Source organism: Aricia agestis, chromosome 22, assembly GCF_905147365.1.
Source record: "Aricia agestis chromosome 22, ilAriAges1.1, whole genome shotgun sequence".
NCBI classification, from domain to species: Eukaryota; Metazoa; Arthropoda; class Insecta; order Lepidoptera; family Lycaenidae; genus Aricia; species Aricia agestis.
Window position 1 is genome coordinate 2,075,432 of NC_056427.1, and position 22,145 is coordinate 2,097,576.

Here is a 22,145-nt window from a genome sequence, read left to right on the forward strand (position 1 = left end):
ATTTATTCCGTCTAGCCTCCTTTCGTAATGGGCGATGAGGAACTTCGTTCCAAAAACCCTCATTCCCCGGTTGTCTCAAGTCTGTGGTCTCACCTCAAAGCGCTGCCCTGTTCGCGTACGTCGACGTCATCCCCGCGGCTCGGCAGCCCCGACATCGCTCATGTCATCGCGACACCTGCAACAGGATGGCGGGTTAGACCATAGACAACACACATCATAGAACATAGACGCTAACGTCTTTTTTTTATTTATTAATTAGGGCTAGGAGAGACAGCACTACGCGATACGACACGACGCTACACTTCAGCAGGCTTGGCAATACAACATTAGAAACGGGAAAGAATGGCCATACTGACAGATTTTAGTGACAAAATGGCGGATTTCCTTTGTCTATTCTTCCATAGAAAGAAACCGTTTCTATGGTAACCATCCTGCTGGTTCCATAGAACTGACGTTTAGCAAAGGTGAATCTGACGTTTTACAAACGTCATTTCTATGGAACTTAATCCTTCGATGGTGGATTCTTGGAAATCTATTATTATTCTATTGTGTCTCGCTCACCGGTGAGCTTATGTGGATATTGATGGGTTAATTGTTGTGTCGCTTTAGTGCGGTCTCGGTCGATCGGTCGGCGGTCACTAGACCATACGCGGTTTGACCGCAGCGAGAACGCGGCGTATTCGCAGCGAATTCGCGGCGTTCACTAGATGTGTGGCAGCCGCGCAAACGCGCCAGCGTAATAGAGCCTTAACAGCCGCAATCATTTACTAATAATTACCTTAGTATTAATTTAAGAGTTTGACACAAATGAAAGGAGTTAATGCAAAATCTTAATTAAATTAAAATTGAGTAATCATAATGTCTCTAAGAACAGTCGTAATAAGATAGAGACAGAAAGTTTCGTGACTCTCTCTCGCTATATTTAAGGACCCGTTTAAAATTCGAACATTGAATTTCAAATATGGAAGGGAAGCGTGATTTCCGTTACATAACTGTTATTTTGAATATAGAATGGATTATGGGCGTAAAACCTTTTGACATAAAATCTGTTCCAAATCCATATTATTAACATTTTGGCACGCTTCTGCAAATTTGGTCTTTGGTTCAATATGGTTTGCCAAAAACAATATATTTTATTTCGCACACAGAGACAAATAATTAATTACTTAATAATGTTATAGGGTTTGTGTCAAAATCTTTACTTAATTAAGGTTAAGTAATTGATATTCGCCAGTGCGGCAATAGGTCTACCAGAATCTGATGGCAATTTTTGACAGCAGATGTTCTAAAAAATAATATCCTAGAACTAGATCATTGGATAATTTTTTATATAATTGCATGTTTCACACACATAATCAGCCGCTATAAAAAAAAGAAAGGATCAAAATGTTTTATTCCAATTACCCCGGTGTTGCAAAAGTCAATTTAATTTCTCACTTTTTGCCATCAGATTCTGGTAGACCTATAATAAACAATAACAAGATTGTGTTGCCCTCTCTTTCTACGTCAATGAACTTGTTAGCCATCTCGCTCTAGCGCCATTCATAGAGTATGGTACTTAGGCCACTAGATTAAGACCGCTTCAGCAAACGGAAGTAACTAATAAAGCATTAACAGGCTAATGCTTTTGACGAAAGTTTATCTAATTGATGAGGATTTTGATTGGCTTACGTCAAAATTAACCGACCAACAACGCTGTTAAGTCCATACATATTAAATGCTAAACCGATTTTGCTTAAATTCGGTATGGAGATTCTTTGAGTCCCGGGGAAGGACATAGGATACTTTTTATCGCGGAAAATGTACGGTTACCGCGCGACATTCTGACGCACAGGAGTTGCGGCCGTCTTATAGAGGATATAAACTCATGTCAAAATAGCCTCCTCCTTTTTGAAAGTCGGTTAAATATTTAGAAACCGGGCATAAAAGAAGTTTTCACTCCAAAAACCAACTCTCATCTCTTATCATGGTCATTTTTATGCAATCCATTCTTATACCAAACTTATCTTTTTAGGAAGTGGGTTAAACAAATTTAGAATAAGGGTAAGTCACACGAAACGGAACGAAACGCGATGCCGCATTTTTACTTGCTTTTCAAAGAACTCACTTCACTAGAAGATGACTGACACATTTCTTTTCAAATAAATCAAAGACGACACGAAACGCGTCGATGTTGCACTTTTAACTTGCCACTCAAAATCAAACTGTATTCTCTACACAAGAAGATGACATATTTTAAAGACGAGACGAAAAGCGACGATGCGAAGTATTTTGAAATTTTTGAACTAGTTATTCAAACTTGAACTTTATTCATTACACAAGAAGATTACACATTTCTTTGATATGCTTCAAAGTGCGTTTTACAACGTGACGCTGTGCTGCCCCTCCAGGCATATCGCTGCGTGTCACTAGTGACTCTTATGAGTTATGACTTGTGAGTTGTGACTTGTGATGCGGACGTCCGCAAGTGGCAGCTCCGTTGTATCGTCTCAATGTTACCCGACCCTTATTCAAACGAAAAAATTTATAAAACTTATCATGGAGATTAAAATGTTCTTACAATGGGACATTAAAATGCAGAAATCAGTTTCCAGCATAATTTCACGGGTGAACAATTTTGGTGGGATTTTGAAATGAGGTTTCGTTATTAATTATTATATTACTAGCTGTTTGACCGAGCTTTGCTCGGTATCCGATGAAAATGACATTTTCTAGAAATGATTCCTAGCTAGATCGATTTATCGCCCCCGAAATCCCCTATATCCCTACCTGCCTATCGGTTGCAATCATAAAGTTAATATACCTAGCGGAATAGAGCAACAATCTCGAGCTGTCAAACGTAACCAAAATTGGTTTACATCTGTGTGAAAAATATGTGTACGTACATACACTTACACAAGCATGATTGAACATTAATTCTATGAGATTAAATTGTCAACGTGTGGCACGTGCCGACTGGACGTCAAAAAAAGAGTGCTGCTGTCGTGTATTCACACGTCTCTTTTTACCACGCAGTGTCACTGATAGTAACATCTCTCTTGCTCAGGCCTTTGTTTCTCTATTCCGCTAGGTATATTAACTTTATGGTTTCAATGTGGTGGCCATTGGTCGGTTTCATCGAAATGGTTACGCTGGAGTTGTTTTATAATGCCTAAGTATATGCGCAGTATCCTAAAACGGTTTCTTTTCCTTTCAAGCCATGTGGGACAGATGACCGACACGACCGGCGAGAGCCGATCCCATCCGACGCATTGATCATCTTGTCAGACAATTACCTGATTGTGCTTAGTGTTTTGGACCTAGTGCTTTGTGTTAGACCCAGTGCTTGTGAATAAAGTCTTCAAGAGAGTCAGCAGGTCGTTCTCTCCAAATCCTTCGAACCCTAGCACGTAACAATATTAACTAGCAAAAAATTGTACCAACCAAGTTTGGTTAGGACTTAGGAATTAGGATGCAGGCTGATCACCCGATCAGCCTGCATCCTAAGTCCTAACCAAACTTGGAAATACAATATCGGAAATCGAACCCACGTTCTCCGAGCCAAGAGCTCTAAATCACTGGACTATAGAAGCATTATGGAGAAAAGTTTAAGAAAAACACGTCTGGCACTCGGGGACTGCCGCGATTTTATGCAATTCGCATACGTCTAGCCGCACGCACACAAACACCGTGCCAAAGTCTGGCCGTGCCGGTCGGAGTGGGGTGTGTTAGGTTTTTTCGTTACGGAATTTCTTGATTCGGTCGCCGCGCTCAAAGCCCGCGTTAAAAACTATACAATAGCTTAATACTGACTGCGATAAAAATCTTTGTTACATTAGAAGATGATGAAATACTATTATCATATCAATAACGGTGGGTTGCACCAGATGCGTGGTTAAAGTTAAAGTTATGGTTATAGATAAGGCTAACTTTAACTTTAACTTTGACCACAGAATTTGACAGATGACAGTTGGTCCGACAAGGCTTGAAATGAACGTGGGCGGGGGCGCTGCTGGTAAAGGAGAACTGTCAAAAATGGCGTTTTTGTATGATGACAGCGTTAGTTCCTTTTTTCGCCACGTCAAAGATTTGACATTTTGCATTGTAGTTATAGTTAAAGTTACAGTTATAGTTAAAGTAAGTTGGTGCAACCTACCCTAAGAATTCGACACAATATGACTGTTACCACACTGTTACGTAAGGTCGAATTTATCTAATGATACAATAGACATAACGACCAGTAGTTCGACTGCAAAGAGACGGACAGGTTTCAATATCTGTCAAATTCGTCGGGTTTCACTAGGATTATGAACGGAATGTGCCTCGCGGTGGCTGATATAATTTATTTTTAAATATTTAAAATAAAAATTTCAAAATTGGATTCTGTCAATTTTAATCGCATGTGCCAAAACACAAACAACAATACGACCAAAGAGGAACACGTCCATCGAATATGTCATAGTTTTAAATTCGTAGGTGACAAGTTAACAACCCTAGCGACGATTTTCATCATAATACGTCAAATTTAAAAATTTCAACATCAGTTCTAAGACGGCATACTCTATAATTCTGTCTACTCTGCTAATGATAGGTAAGGACGTAGGGCTGCTTTCATACGGAGCGACAGCACACAAAACATTTGACACTAGATAACGCGGAAATTAGCGTATCGCGCGGGAACCGCACATTTTGTCGCGATAAAAACTATCCTATGTATATGCAAAATTACATGAATATCGGTATATTAGTTCGTGAGATAAGCGCATTCAAACAAACAATTTTTCAGCTTTGTGATAAAAGATAATTATGTGTACCATTCCTTGGCAGATGACGGACCTACGTCATTTGGTCGAGTTATGTCAATTCAATATCAGTCGTGGTCTGACTATAAAGATAATTTCCTAGCGGAATAGAGCAAAAGTCTCGAGCTGTCAAACGAAACCGAAATTGATTTACACCTGTGTGCAAAAATATGTTTTCCTACTACCTATAATGCACTTACCTACACAAGCATGATTGAACATGAATCCTATGAGATTAAATTGTCAACGTGCCGATAAGTGCCGACTGGACGTCAAAAAAAGAGTTCTGCTGTCATGTATGACACGTCTCTTTTTACCACGCAGTGTTACTGATAGAGACATCTCGCTTGCTCCGGCCTTTGTTTCTCTATTCCGCTAGGTATATTAACTATATGGGTCTGACCTAGTCGTCGTTTGACGTAACGCGACCAGATTATGTAGGTCCGCCATCTGCCTAGGAATCAACTTCCCTGATAGTTCAAGTATGTATCAGAATTCTACTAAACTATTAGGTGACCTGGAATGTCTAGGTTTAGTAGCTCGCTAGGCATTCTAGGAAACAATTAGCACTATCTAACCATCTGCTCCTAGAAATCTGGGCCAATTCTGTGTACTCCGTTTAGTTCCAACTGATTATAATGTTAACAGAAACGGCAGTGCATTATTATAAGTAATGCTACTAGCAAAGTGGTTCCGAACCTTGGGGTAATTACCCCCGCGGGGTTAAAATAGCAATTCTATAGGTGTAACCTGTGGTACCTAAAATAGATGCATTGGCAGTTACAAATTAATAAAGTTGTTAATTGCAGTATTGTTTTACGGTTCGGGGGTTCGGTTGCGATTCGCGGGCGAAAAAATGAATTTCGTCGCACCGTGCCTGCAACTGACGTGCGAGTGTCCACAAGAGGTAGTTACTTTCCATTAGGTGACCCGTTTACTCGTTTGCCTAATAAAAAAATGGAACGAAGTTATTTCTTATGCTCAAAAAACCTGTAATACATATACACAAAAAAATATTTAATTAAAACGCCATCTATTGACGCCCAGGAATACTAACAACGCTGTTTATACTAAAAAAATGCCATCTAGTTGACGCACAGGAATACTATCAACGCCCTCTGCCTCTAATATGCAGGTACTAATAAAAAAGTGTCGAGGTCAAATTCTGTCTAGCCTTCTTTACGCCGAACGCGCGATAAGGAATATCGTTCCAAAAATCCTTGCGGGCATCTTCTACTTCCATTAGGTATATTCTAATTTCCAAGAACTAAACTCATTTGCAATCGCTCCGTATGTTTTGCCCTTAGGCGGTCTCGTAAAGACAAAGAATATGCTTCTGACGTGACTTGCTAAATTGTCGTGACCAAATGTGTGTGTGTGTGTGTGTGCGTATATCCATACTAATATTATAAATGCGAAAGTGTGTCCGTTTGTCTGTCTGTCTGTCTATAACCTCTTCAGGTCCAAACCGTTGAACCGATTTAGCTGAAATTTGGTATGGAGATACTTCGAGTCCCGGTAAAGGACATAGGATATTTTGATCCCGAAAAATGTACGAATCCGGCGCAATAAACTAATTTTGGCGCAACAGAGTTGCGGCAGCCATCTAGTGTGGGTATATGTGATAACCCTGAACGTTTGTAATGACCTTAATAAAGAAAATGTGTCTTTGTTTAAGATTTGGATACTCTGAGTCTGAGGTCATGTCATAACACAATGTGGTCCGTTCCTATTCACTTTAGGCTGGATTTGTAACGCGCGGTTTGGCGGCTAAGCCGTGAGATCACAAGCAATAGTATACACTATACAACAGAGGTTCCCAAACTTATTTTGTCTACCGCCCACTTAATAAGAACAAATTATATTTTAGCGCCTCCATTGTTTCAATTTAAAATGCATCCTGATGAAATAAATCACCCTCCAAGTTTCTACACAACGCCCCCATTATTTTTCTGCCCCCCTTTACACCTTCAGCCAATCACCCACCACAAGGAGGCGTTATCGCCCACTTTGGGAAAGGCTGCTATACAGTAACGATTTATTTAAATAGCGGCGCGGTCGCGCTGTCATTTACATACGATTGCTTGTGATCTCGCGATGGAACCGCCAAACCGCGCGTTCAATGCTGGCTTCTCACGGCGCGCAGAGCCGATTAGTACGAGCGAGCACGAGCCAACAGGCGAGTCCGCGCTTTCCGTTCTCATGGCGCGTAATATCACGAGCCGCTAGAGCCGCGCCGAGCCGCGCCTTGCCCTTTGCCACCTCGTGCCACGCCGTGTGAGGGGTCACACGGCGCGTGGCTCGAGCTGGTGCGGCGCGGCTCGTGATATAACGCACGGTGAGAAGCCAGCGTAAGAATGTTGTCATTTTGATTAAGTCTGAAATCTCAAATTGTAGTCAAGTGAAATGTGTGTCAGGGATAATTGATATGTGGGCGACACGCACCATGTACGGTGTACGTGGGTTCGATCATATATCGCATTAATAATAATTATTATTAATTGTATTTTGAATATAACTTAGGCCTTTGCATCCGTTGTATGGTTCATTACAGTATTTTTACAGTATTATACCGCCTCCGTGGTCTAGTGGTTAGAGCGTGGCTCTCGCTTCTGGAGGTCGTGGGTTCGAATCCCGCGTTGAAAACATATTATTTCCAAGTTTGGTTAGGACAATGCAGGCTGATCTCCTACTTGTCTGACAAGTAAGATGATCCATGAGTCGGATGGGCATGTAAAAAGTCGGTCCTGCGCATGATCTCTCGCCAGTCGTGTCGGTCTTCTGTCGCACTGGGTTATGAGAGTGCTCTTGTGTAATGCGCACACATTTGGGGACTATAAAACTACTCCTTCGTAACTGGCCTGGTTTCAATGAAACTGGCCACTGTCACTGAAACCGGTGTGGGGAGTATTATTATTAGTATTTTCCGAGCGAAGTAGCAAGCACCCGTACGCTGTCCCAAAATTCGTTATCACATAATAACCGTACATTTTTCCGCGACATAAACTATCCTATGTCCCTTCCCGTCCCTCAAAGTATTTCCACACCAAATTCCATCAAAATCGGTTTAGCCATTTCAGCGTGAAGCGGTACCAGACAGACACACTTTCGCATTTATAATATTATTAGTATGGATGTTGTGACAATTGACAGTAGTTTCATCGCAAATTTCATTGTTACAGTTAAAGGTTGGAGTTAACTGTTTAGTCAAGGTAAACCGGTTTTTGCATGAGGAAACTCGGTCTTAAGATAATCAGTTAGGTTGTGAGTTGTGACGTCACTGCTAATGTTCTTAGAGATTGACGAGTCATTATCATCAAAACTGCAGATTAATCCTTTGTTTGCCTTTCCATCCTTTCTGTAAGAACATAGGATGGTTTTTATTCCGGAAAAGTGTACGGTTCATGCGAAAAATCAAGTTTATTTTTTCTGATATCTATGGGTGCAACGGACGTGGGAAAGCCGTGCTTCAGCACGAATAGGCCGGCTCGACCGGAGAAATACCACATTCTCACAGAAAACCGGCGTGAAACAGCGCTTGCGCTGTGTTTCGCCGAGTGAGTTTACCGGAGGCCCAATCCCTATTCCCTTCCCTACCTTATTCCCTTCCCTTCCCATCCCTACCCTCCCCTACTCCCTCTTAAAAGGCCGGCAACGCACCTGCAGCTCTTCCGATGCTGCGAGTGTCCATGGGCGACGGTAGTTGCTTTCCATCAGGTGACCCGTTTTATCGTTTGCCCCCTTATTTCATTAAAAAAAAAAAGAACAGCTGAATCAGGCCAACGTCCTACCCAAGACAAACTTCACTATAGTAATTATTGTGTTAACATAGAAACCTAAAACCTAGATATTACCGCCATAAACTGCCTAGTTTATTTTGATGTGATCTGTGTTACGTCAATACCTAGAAATTGGGACGATCATTGACCTAATGGCTGGTGGTAATTGGTACAATGCTTTTCGATTCATTTTGGTCATAAAACAAATTTAAAATTGACCAAATATATTACTGCAATGTTTTCAAGTTAGGCATCCATCATACGCTCATGCAAGCGTCAGTCAATTCCGTCAATCAGCTTCATGCAACCGTCAGTCACGCTCTTACACGGTAGGTTACCCATCACTCACAGTCATGACTGTGGTAAAACTGACAGCAAAACCTACCGTCTAATGGATGCCTTAGAGGCGACACCAGCATAAACGTCAAAGTGTGTCTGTCTGTCTGTCTGTTAAATCTTCACGTATAAACCGCTAAACCGATAACTGTTTGGCATGCAGATACTTTGAGTCCCTAATAGCTCCCACACCGGTTTCGGTGACGGTAGCCGGTTCATTGAAACCAGGTCAGCTACGCAGGAGTAATTTTATAGTACCCAAGTGTGTGCGCAGTACACAAGAGCACTCTCTATTCCTTTACTCTCATAACCCAGTGGGACGGAAGACCGACACGACTGGCGAGAGATCAGGCTCAAGACTGTACAGTGTACATGCCCATCCGACGCATGGATAATCTTACTTGTCAGACAATCAGGTGATCAGCCTGCTTTGTCCTAACCAAACTTGGAAATAACATGTTTCCAATGCGGGAATCGAACCCACGACCTCCGAGTCAAGAGCCGCGCTCCATACCACTAGACCACGGAGGCGTTACCCTTTACCCTTTGAGTCCCTGGAAAAGACATAGGATACGAAACAGAGTTGCGGGCGTCATGTAGTAGGCTTAGGCATAAAGTTAATAATATTATTAACTTTATGGTAGTAGGACATAATATTACTGCAATGTTTTCACGCTGGAGGCAGTACCAGCACAGACAGTAAACACAAAGTTTTGTTCGACGTTTGACAACGTTCCTTTTTTTTTTATGAAATAAGGGGGCAAACGAGCAAACGGGTCACCTGATGGAAAGCAACCTCGATCGCCCATGGACACTCGCAGCATCAGAAGAGCTGCATGTGCGTTGCCGGCCTTTTTAAGAGGGAATAGGGGAATAGGGTAATAGGGGAGGGTAGGGAAGGGAAGGGATAGGGGAGGGTAGGAAAGGGAATAGACTAGGGGATTGGGCCTCCGGTAAACTCACTCACTCGGCGAAACACAGCGCAAGCGCTGTTTCACGCCTTATGTGCTATGTTCCTGTCAATATTCTGTCTGATATGACGTGTGCAATTTTATATCGCGCGGAAACCTTACATTTTTCCGCAAAAAACTTACCTATGTGATTGTAAATGCGAAGGTCTGTGTTTATACTTTATAGCTTTGTCCACACTGTGCCTTTTCCTGTTCGTCAAGGGCATGCGTTATAGCGCAGTCAACAGCGAACGTGAGGCATGCCCGCGGGCCGCGACGCGACGCATGCATGACCGTATCCAAAAAACAAAAATGACAATGTTGGCGTTGCGTTCGTTGACGCAATTATTGAATGCGCCAAAACGAAAGTTGAATGAAAGAAGATGACGAAAATTGAAGACAAAAGCGCGTAGTGTGGACATAGCTTATGACCTATTTCTTACCTTTCCACGCCAAAAATGGTAGAAAATTTTAAGATGGGCTTGTTTTTTTTTATAAAATAAGGGGACAAACGAGCAAACAGGTCACCTGATGGAAAGCAACTACCGTCGCCCATGGACACTCGCAACATCAGAAGAGCCACATCATGTGCGTTGCCGGCCTTTTAATAGGGATATTGGCATGCTTTAAAGTTTAAAAGATTGGAAAATGGAAAGGACATAGGATAGTTGTTATCGCGGAAAAATGCACGGGTCCCTTAAGATAAACGATTCTCTGCACATCTCTGCACAATGGAGAAAACAAGCTACTAGTACATACTTGTATACTATTTTATCTATTCTGTGCTACTAGTCTAGTACGAAACTATTCTAAATTCTAATGTATTAGATTTTAGTATGTTCATGTCACAACTCACAGTGTATGTGCACGAACTCCTTCAAAACGGCTCAAGCGATTTTAATGAAATTTTGTATGTAAATTCGTTAGGCCTGAGAATAGGTTATTAATTATTATCTACTTTTTATCTTAATACTAGAATTAATTTATATGGTAAAACGTTTGTAACATAATATTATCTAGTTCCTAGTACCTACACAATCGTTTTAACATATACGTGCAATGCTTACGCAAGACCGTGTTGAAGAATCATTATCAGATCATACTACGCAATGTACATTAGCAATTCATTTTTAGAAGTGTAGGAACAACCCATACTAATTAGTAATTAGTAGTTACTAATCCATAGGTCGCTGGTTCATATCCGGCTCGAAGGACCAAAAAAGTGGATGTACGAGCTGCTTACTCGACTACACACTTTTTGTGCTATGATAGATGATTGTTAAATTAAAAGTCCTTGATATAAAAATGATAATATATTGATTGAATGCTAATTAATATTTGTGAAGGGGTCGCGTCGCGCGTCGTTTTTCAGGCGCCATGTAGTATTGTAAATGTGAGAGTTTCTCTGTTTGCTGTTCACGTTTAAATGGCTGAGATGTAATTTGGTATGTAGATGCTTGGAGTCTCAAGTTATTTATAGCACCTGTTCTAGAATGCCCTTATCAGTGGATGCTGTGATAAGATATGATAACAACCTACTCACCTATATTGATGAAACATTGCAGGCTGATCACATGACTATCAGACAAGATGATCCATGCTTCTGATAGACAAAAAATCTTAATGCGGTTCACCAAATCCTACTTACCAAGTTTCAACAGTATAAGTCTTATAGTTTCGGAGAAAAGCTGTGGCATACGGACGGACAGACAGACATGACACATCTATAAGGGTTCCGTTTTTTGCCATTTGGCTACGGAATCAAAAAAGCGTCTGATCTCTCGCCAGTCGTGAGTCGTGACTCGTGTCGATCATCACACTGGGTTGTGAGAGTAGAGAGTGTTTGTGTACTGCGCACAAACTCGGGCACTATAAAATTACTCCTACATACCAGGATAAAATGAAACCGGCCACCGAAACCGGTGTCAGAATATTACAAAGCATTTAAGGCGACGCCTTGATAATTTGGCTGTAGCGATATCGATTTTTCTCAGCAATGACTAAAGCTAAGAAATTAAAGTTCATTGTCAGTATTCATCATGTCTTTGTCTTTGAATTACCCATAGCATAACACGATTGATCAACTTTTATGACACAGAATAATCAATCAAAAAGACCTCTGTAAAAAAGGGATTCCTATTTTGCCAACAGAGAGTGATTTAAGCTTCCAAAATATGTACATAGATTGGTTCAAACATACACTTTAATTTACCCATAGCTTATATGAAATGTATTTATGGTTTTTAAATTACGCGACAAAAACCATTTTGTCGCTTATGCTATTCCATTGCATGCCATTTTTGCTGTTCCATTGCTTGTTTTCTATGAGAGGCCGAGCCGGCCTCTCATAGAAAACAAGCAATCTAAAACATAATATCCAACACGGTTTTTTACTTCAACACGGCGTCAGGGCGTCACCTTAACAAAGTTATGCAAATCTTATTAGGTTTTCAATCACTTGCGATATATTGGGTGTAAAATTTAAATAATTTTCATATTAATGTTATCTCACAGAGCATTTAACAAACCGGTATTTTTTCGCTATCACAAAACTGGTTAACTACATATTAGATGACGCCCGCAACTCCGTTGTGCCAAAATTTTCACAGGTTAAAAAGTATTTCTTATAGTATACTAGCTGTTGCCCGCGACTTCGTCCGCGTGGACTTCAGTTTATAGCGCGCGATGTCAACAAAATTGGTGTCAAAAGCTTTTATAAAAAAACCCTGGTACCCCTTAAATCAATACAGCTGTGCAGTGTGCACACAATAAGTATTTCATTTTTTTATATTAAACTTTATATTTTATGCCAAATTTTAAAGCTTATTTAGCCCTCCAATTACACAACTTTACCCATAAACTATTTATCATTGATAGATTTAAGGTTACGTCACTGCACAGATAAAGTACTGAGTTATTTAATACCGTAGAATAGATATAACAATCGAAAAAAATCGAAACTTAAATGTAAGATGATACCACGTCTTATAGAAAGACTTTTGAGCAAGCGTCAGCGCGATGTAGAAGACGCACGGCGCCATCTACTATGAATTGTTGGAACTAACTTAATTTGAACAAATTTACGCATTTTCACCCCCTTACAACCCTTTTTTCCAGTAAAAAAAGTAGCCTATGTCCTTGCTCAGGCTTTAGACTATCTGTATACAAAATTTCATTACAATCGGTTCGGAAGTTTTGGCGTTTGGCGTGAAAGCGAGACTGACAGACAGACAGACAGACAGAGATACTTTCGCATTTATAATATTAGTATAGATTATGTGCACACTGCACAGCTGTTTTTGGGTATTTTGATTAATTAAGGGCCGCACTACACCGGAATGGAGCTGCCATGCGAGGCGAGCACTTTCAGCGCTGCCATTCCGGTGTAGCCCGGCCCTAAGAGGGGTACCACTTACCAGGGTTTTAAAAAGTTTTTAAATTTGACACAAATTTTGTTGACACCGCGCGCTATAAACTAAAGTCCACGCAGACGATGTCGCGGGCAACAGCTAGTTATGAATAAAAACAATATTATATAGTAAAGTAGGTATGATTAGTTCTGTTACAATAATAAAGTAAAAAATAAAACGCCATCTGTTTTCATATATTAGAATTAAAATGTTGATTGCATTGATATATTTTCTGGATGGAATATCTAAGGCCAACACGGTACACTCGAACTCCTTTATTTTAGAGCGCCTTCTGTTGTCAACTTGTCACATATATTAGAAATGCAGTAGGAGTTCTATAAGATAAGATAGATTGATTATTATTATACCAAGTGATTATATTATTAAACATAATATTCTAACGTATTAAAAACTATAAACAAAAACATACTAACTAATAAGTATGATTAGTTCTATGTTACAATAAAGTAAAAAATAAAACGCCATCTGTTGAATCGTATTAGAACTAAAATGTTCATTGCATCGATATATTTCTGGATTTTTTATAATATTATACATAAAATATGTTTAAGATTTTTGAAATTTTATTTTAATACACATCCAACACCCAGGAACATTGAAAACTTTTTGTTCCGCTTGCGGGACTCGAACCCAGGACCCCCGGGATGAGCGCTGGCCACGCGCAATGCGAATTCATTTTCATCGATATTTTCATGGAAATAAGATATTTTCCCACATCAAAATGTAGCCTATGTCCTTTCTCAGACTCTAGAATAACTGTGTACAAAATTTCATTGCAATCGGTTCAGTAGTTTTGGCGTGAAAGCAAGACAGACAGACAGACAGACAGACAGAGATACTTTCGCATTTATAATATTAGTATGGATTAGTATCCTTTCCCGGGACTCAAAGTATCTCCATACCAAACAGTAAAATCGGTTTAGCAGTTTGTGCGTGAAGAGGTGGCAGACAGACAGACAGACACACTTTAGCATTTATAATATTCAGGAATCAGGATCATTACCTCTACCGAAAGATATTAAAGATTTGCGCAGCCTATACTTAGAGTTCTAGTATAACCAGTACACAACCAGTATAATATAATTTAAGCTAAATCTGTAACCTAAGATGACGTTATGCTTTAGCTATTCGCTATTCCAAGAACAGAACTGATAATAAAGTACATGTAGTATAGTTGTAATATTTTTTTTTTTATGAAATAAGGGGGCAAACGAGCAAACGGGTCACCTGATGGCAAGCAACTTCCGTCGCCCATGAACACTCGCAGCATCAGAAGAGCTGCAGGTGCGTTGCCGGCCTTTTAAGAGGGAATAGGGTAATAGGGGAGGGTAGGGATGGAAAAGGAAGGAAATAGGGGAGTGTAGGGAAGGAAATTGGGCCTCCGGTAAACTCATTCACTCGGCGAAACACAGCGCAAGCGCTGTTTCACGCCGGTTTTCTGTGAGAACGTGGTATTTCTCCGGTCGAGCCGGCCCATTCGTGCTGAAGCATGGCTCTCCCACGTTACAAATGTAATATAACTACAAGGTACAATCACATTGGGATGTTTTGGCCCATCATGGTGAAAATTAGAAAATTACAGTGCCACTCCCACTATACTGTACTCGGCGAAACATGGCGGTAGCGGTCATTGACTCCCCGTCAAAAACTTTTCATTTTCTATATAAACCGCGATTGACAATGAAGTGTCAGATATTGTCAATCGCGGCTTTGTATAGAAAATGACAAGTTTTTGACAGGGAGTCAATGACCGCTACCGCCATGTTTCGCTGAGTACAGTATAGCCGCATTGTCACTTAAAAGACAGCCCATGCCTTCCATAAACAGTCTCACTTAAAGTCTGGCAACGCACCTGCAACTTTTCTGATGTTACGAGTTTCCATGGTTGAAGGAAGGTACTTTCCATCAGGGGACCTGTTTGTTCATTTGCCCCTTTTAATAATAAAAATCAAAAGAAATGGATTTCTTCGGATGTGCCTTCTTCACACAAATTTGGAGGTAGCATCAATTTCACAATTTTGTTGACTTAGATCATCCAGGAGTTAGGACAGCTCTCAAGGCCTCTTGCAAGATCGCTGATAAGATAAGCTGTGGAATAATAAACAGAGTGACTCACCACTCGCCAGTCAAACAACATCCTAATAACTGCTTAAAAAACATTTCACCTAAAATTATTTAAAACATTAACAAAATTGGTACACCTGTAAAGAATTTTTTGGGCCTATTCTCGGAAGATTATAAAGCATTTTTTAGTGGAGGAACCATTATTATTTTAAAGAAGCAACCTATTTTGACGGACCCCCAGAAAAAAGGATAGTTTTTACTTTGAATGAATTTTCTTCCTACCTGGTGTCTGGTGACATTTTAAAAAACAATTCAAACATTCTACAAAGGCTTTGTGGGCCATTTATAATTTAATGTGGCAAGAGCGGTCATTGACCTTTTTAGTCTAGGTCGTCTAGAAGCTGTGTGAAAAATGCTCTCACTGTATTCTGTTAATTAGCCGCGTACTAACCAAGCGAGCAGCCTCACGAGGCAGCCTCGGACATCTGTCGCAGTACGCATGCCGCGGGAGCGGTCTCGGTCTGTAAGTTTCCTAATCTGAGGCTGCCTCGCGCGGCAACGCCGAGCCACCGTAAGGCTTAGCAGGCATCGACGCTCAGTTTAACTCGAAACGCACAACCAACACGCAACGAATAAGCGAGGCAAAACATTACCGTCTTGAGTGAGCGCGGCAAATGTACCGAGGCGATTATGCGCATCGACAAAAACCGACAACGCTCGGCTCGGGGCGTGCACGCTCGGTAGCGCGTGCGTTTGCCTCGGGCGAGACACGTCTTCGACCGAGGATTTGCCTCGCGAGGCAGCCTCGCTAGGCTGCTCGCTTGGTCAGTTATATGCAGCTAATTAAAATTAAAAGTTTAAGGTCTTCACAGGATTTCTGAAGCACTTTGCATGCAACATCTAGTAAGTCAAGCAGGCTTCAAAGATGTGCAATGTGCATAATGTTATAGGTAGTATTGCAGGAAGTTAATACTAAGAGTAAGGTAATCAGGTATATTGTATTACCCTTGGCTATATTGTTTATCAATGCATTAGCCTCATTGAGCATTTACGAAGCAAAGGGCGCGTTGTAACATAGACTATCATATAAACAAAACACTTAATAGTAGGGGAGGTAGTGCTATCGTTTGCTAAGTCATTTCATACCGACCAAATTTTTGTCCAGCGGTAGCTTAATATTTATCAATCAATATAATCAGCGTCAGTCGCCGCACCCGTGGTGGGATGTTAACTGAGAGTATTTCAAAGTTGTAAAAAAAATAATTGCGAAAAGTGATTTTATACCGAATGAAAACTTTATGGATGATTATTGAGGTCATGCTTAAATAAAAATGCACCGTCAGCCGTATCGCAGACGGGGGATTTAACGTCAGTCGCGTTACTGAACTATGTTAAAAAAATTAAAATATAAAGTCATTTCAAACCGTACAAAATTTATACACGTGAATGTTGATACCTTTTTAATAATAAAGACCACAGTTAATATGCGGGTGGAAAGCCCGTCATCCAGCGATATAAGCTATAACCAATATAGCCCTACTTCGCGCTCAATGTATCCTAGGGCGTCGCGTAGACGACATTTCCACCTGCAAATATTCAGCTGACGGCGATTTTCGTTTGAATTAACCATATTTTTTTTTTAAAAAGCGCCATCTGTTGTTATATACTAAAAACTAAAATAGCACCTACCGAACCTAAACGTGTATAATCTAGATATGACCTTTATTGGGTGTGAATTGGGATCTTTTTAATGTCAATTCAATACGATTTCCAACAACAACTTTGAGATAATCTCAATTTTTATTCCACCCATACTGCAGTAGCTGACGATCAAAACTCTTATGTATTAATAGAATAGTATTATTGTTACGATTTTCGCTCGGTATGAAATAACTTTTTAAAATGAGCGTGACCTCCCCTACTATAAGGGCTTTGTAAACAGTTACAGCATAAAAAATAATACTCCCCACTCCGATTTCAGTGACAGTGGCCAGTTTCATTTAAACCAGGCCAGTTATGCAGGAGTAATTTTATAGTGCCCAAGTGTGTGGGCAGTACACAAGAGCACTCTCTATTTCTTTCACTCTCATAACCCAGTAGGACGGAAGACCGACACGACCAGCGAGAGATCAGGCACAGGACCGACTTTTAACATGCCCATCCAACGCATGGATCATCTTACTTGTCAGACAATCAGGTGATCAGCCTGCATAGTCCTAACCAAACTTGGAAATAACATGTTTCCAACACGGGAATCGAACCCACAACCTCAGAGTCAAGAGCCGAGCACTTAACCACTAGACTATGAAGGCGTCATATGGCATAAAAAATATGTTTCAATGGGCCGAGTCAACTGGGCCGCCATAGTTACCTTACCGGTCTGTGTCAAAATGTTAAGGGCCACCATAGTTGCCTGGATGACTAGGTAGATAAGTGTTAAAAGTCCAGTTAAAAATTAGATTTAAAAAAACAAATTCTGGCAAAATTCAGCAGATTTCACAGATGCTAAATGAAATAAAAAAAAAAACATGATTATAGCGGCAAGCAGGTGTTATACTAGTAAGGTTAATATATTCAGAAGCTTGGATGTAGGAATTTCACATCAAGGACGTTAAAGTGTGTTCTTGTTCTAAAAATATGAATATTTTGCATGTTTAGATTAAAACTTGTTTTTATGCCATTGGTATCGTTTTGTTCATAGCTATACGTGCGAAAGGTGTTTTAAAGGCAGGATATACAGACATGGCATGTTGAGGCAAAAAGCGAACCCAAAAATGTACCCACCTGTTAGTTTGGGGCATTTTGACATTTGGGGTAGCATTAGCATGGGTTAAATTTTGTTATATGATGATTTCTTCTATCCAATTATATACATTTAGCTTAAATCCAGTGTTAGGAAACAATAATAATAAATATATAACTAACCCATCAAGCCCCATAAGCTCACTGGTGACCGAAACACAATAGAATAACAATATATTTCTAAGAATCCGCGATCGAAGGATAGAACACAGATTGTCCTCTTATGTGGAAGTCGGTAAAAAAGTTTATCAACTTATTTGACAAATAGACATAGCTTTGAGTTTGAAGTTTTTGTAAACTTTACACCAAAGTATTTGTTAACTTTTTAACTCGACTTTGCATTTTTTGCATCGGAAACGTCTTTAGAATGTAGGTGATTGTGATGATTACTGGTTTTTGTCGCGTTTCTGACGAAACACTGTCCAAATAGGATTTATTGAGAGCAAAAAAACTAACCGAGGTCGCATTGAGAGGAAAAAATTTCGCAATGTTCTTAATTCAAATAAGGCAAAAACAAAAGTTGCCAGCTTTAAACTGGTTTCAATGAGGTGAGATATGAACAAAGTTACTTACCATCCAATAGTAGGTAAATACTTTCTTTGGTTTCGTGACGCCCAATAACAAAACAAAAGTTCATAACACAACACACTTGGGTATATATCACAGGAAGGCACAACACTAGGAAACTTTCGGTGTTATATTCGCAATAATTTCTTTATATTGTTATACTTTAGTGCATAAATAAATTGTAAACAAAACAATCACAAAAACAAAACCTCCATACTTGAATGACCGAACCAAACTGAAATGCAGTTAGCAACAGTGCTGCCAACTCTAATGCTTTATTTGCTACTAAAATTGCAAAAACAACTAAAATGTTTCTTAACAGTTAACTTAGACTGATTCTTAAAAATAAACAATATAACATTACATTTTGTGTGATATTATGTTAACAACTAATATATTATAAAAGTAAAATGTTAAATGGTTAATTTTTAATAACAGCTAATAGAGTCAAGCCTTATCAGGGCGAGCGAAGCGTGCCCTAGTATTTCCCATAACTTGTACATTGTGTGGTACATTTTACGGAAAAAATATCACGCCTATTTATTTCTGCTTTAATATAATAATTTTTATTTATATTAAGTAGATGATCAGCCAGTCAAGGTTTCTTATAATAATATGACGTATAGTCTATCAAAAAAGTGAAGAAATTAAAAAGTAGCAACATCGTCGTGTCATCCCTTTTTTCTTAGATTGATTTGAAAAGGATGACACTACGATGTTGCCACTTTTTAATTTCTTCACTTTTTTGACAGACTATAGATGTATAGATGTAGATGTGTCAGTCAGTAAAGATATTGTGACGACACGAGCCCTCACAAAGCTCGGCTTTAAGATATTATCAACGATCAATATTATAACACTGGGAAAAATAATATGAACTCAATAATTTTATCTCAATAAGTAGAAAACTACTAAATGTAGTTATAAAACTAAGTTGGCAACATTGGTGAACAATTTGTCATTGACATCTGACAGTAAAAAAGTATTCCTACTGACATTGACATCTGACAGTAAAAAAGTATTCCTACTGACATTGACATCTGACAGTAAAAAAGTATTCCTTCGCCTCATTTGGCTAATAGAAAAATTACTAAATTTGCCAAAGATTAAAAATCATAGAGATCATTGAGCCATGAGCCCATGACATAATAATATGAAATCATAGAGATCAGGGAAAGGATGAGAGAGCTCATAGATAAAGTATTATAGTATATATGTAATCTTAGCCCATTATCGCGTGGCCATTTTGTGCTTATTTTCATACAAGTAGTGTGCGTTTATTTTATTGAATATTTCTATTTGTCGATTATTTCGAAGCACATTATGATACAGGAAAGAAAGTCAATTAGTTCATGATATCGATTAACTATTGAGAATCCTTAAACACACATAAAAAGCTATGCTATTTTTATAGCCAAATTATTAATTGATGTGACATTTTTAGCACTAATGCCTTATATAGCACGAATAAGGGATTATTAAACTTATAAATTATCTTTTTAGCTTACAAAAATACCGATTAAAAGGCCCAAAAAACGTTGTTCAAAACTTACGTATTTAATGTTAAATCCACGTGTTTGAGGCATTCGTTGACCATTCTTATGGTTTAGTATTTAGCGAAACCACAAAACTCAACAATATCTAGCATTAAATGTTCACTAAAAACCTTTATTAACACTTTTATTACATGAAATATGTAATAAAAGTGTTAATAAAGGTTTTTAGAGAGACCGACTCCTTTGTTATGTCCTAGTAGTAGTAGCATGTAGTAGTAGGACATAACATTACACGCTTTTGACGCTTATACACCGATATAAGGCTCTCTCCAGTCTATAGTACCTCAATGAGAGAGCCATATCAGAACGCACTATTTTAAAGTCTAATCCTAGAGAAAATTCCTTAGTCTATAGTCTAATTTAAACCCCGGGTTGGTACCCGACAGTATATTATAAGTTTATGTAGGTACCTACTACCTATTTTATTTATTTATTTAATTCAGGCATCTTGGCCCATATTATAAATACCTTATAGACTAACATACATACAATAGGCATGATGACTATTTTTTTTTCTTATTGGTAATTGAAAGACACTTAAAAAATAGAAACATCGTTGAAAGAATGACTCTGATAGCTTAAAAATTCACCAAGATATGACTATTCAAATATCTCATAAAAAAGACCTGCCCGAAACGCTCCATACAAAGTGCTACGAAAGACTGACGTCAGTCTTTCGTAGTTTGTACGCATCGGGAGACAACTTTGTTCGACAAGTATATTAAATATTGCGTTTATGAAAGTGGTTTCATAACAAAAGTTGCTTTTAATTGCATAAGTTATCGAATTGTATACAAATATTAAGAAATTTAATTGAAAAATAATTCGACTTGAATATCCAACTTTAAAGGCGCATAACAAAAAAAATACAAATGCTATCAAGCTGAAATTTTGGGAACACTTATTTTTTACCGTGATTTCTTTATTTTATTAACAAAATTCGCTAATCTTTGACCTTGTCATCATCCCTTTTATACTAAATACTAACACTAAAACACTAAACACTAAACACGTATTGTCTGCGACGTGGGGCGCGACGTGTTCGGAAGTCGTCCTCGGAACCTCCTGTAGACGACTCCAATCGGCCAGAATTCCTCCTTCTCGAAGGTCGGTAGATGGTGCGTCGGGACTCTCACCACAAAGGAGCTAAAATTCACTTTGTGGCGGGACTCCAAGCGCTCGACCCTCAAGACGAAGTGGGTCTTGCTCCTGATGTAGTCCACGACCTGCTCGACCGTCGTGTACCAGTGTAGCCTGGACACGTACAGCGGCGTCGCGGGAGTCTCACGCCGCAACAGCTGCTCGGGTCCTTCGGGTGCGGTGCCGCGATGGTTGCGGACGACGCGTTTCTTCTTCTTCCTCTCCACTCTTATAAACCCGTCATCATCGCACTTTCGGTCATTTTCGGAGGGAGGACACTCCTTTGCAGGGGCCTCCTTTTTCCCTTTGTTTTTGGAACGCGGGGGGGGGGGGGGGGGGGGGAGGCGGGGTGCAAGCGGCGACACTTGCGTAGTTCAGCCGCGGCTCCGTTGCAGGCGGGGCGCGGGTGGCGGGGGCAGCGGCGGCGGCGGCGATGACGTGCTCGTGCGTTAACCCGTCTGAAAGTGCTGACGGGCTGCGTGATCGCTTGCGCACCACGTCGACGAGTGACGAACGCGGCATCAGGTGACCTACATATTGAATTACCACTCTTTAATTGTGATAATTCATTACGTAGATCGCTGATCGTAGACTCCGATGCCTGCAGTCTACCTCGAACATCGGCCAACTCTTCTTTCAGGAATCTGATGTCCTTTAAGAGGGTGACGACGTCGACGTGGTCCAGCGTCACGGGCGGCAGCTTCTGCAGTTTTTTTCGCCACAAAAGCCGGCACCTCAT

The 22,145-nt window shown here is 39.9% G+C and overlaps 1 protein-coding gene across 1 annotated transcript in view; it reads right to left on the bottom strand.

Moving 5' to 3' along the window:
• The window catches only part of LOC121737971 (pleckstrin homology-like domain family B member 2), a 73,925-nt gene extending 54,994 nt beyond the window's left edge, over positions 1 to 18,931 (bottom strand). The window contains exons 1-2 of the mRNA XM_042129721.1: positions 18,717 to 18,931; positions 94 to 175 (exon numbers count right to left, since the gene is read on the bottom strand). Of these exons, the coding sequence (XP_041985655.1) occupies positions 94 to 155 (62 nt within the window). The 5' untranslated portion in view covers positions 156 to 175; positions 18,717 to 18,931. The remainder of the gene's footprint in view (positions 1 to 93; positions 176 to 18,716) is intronic.
• Between the last annotated feature and the right edge of the window lie 3,214 nt (positions 18,932 to 22,145).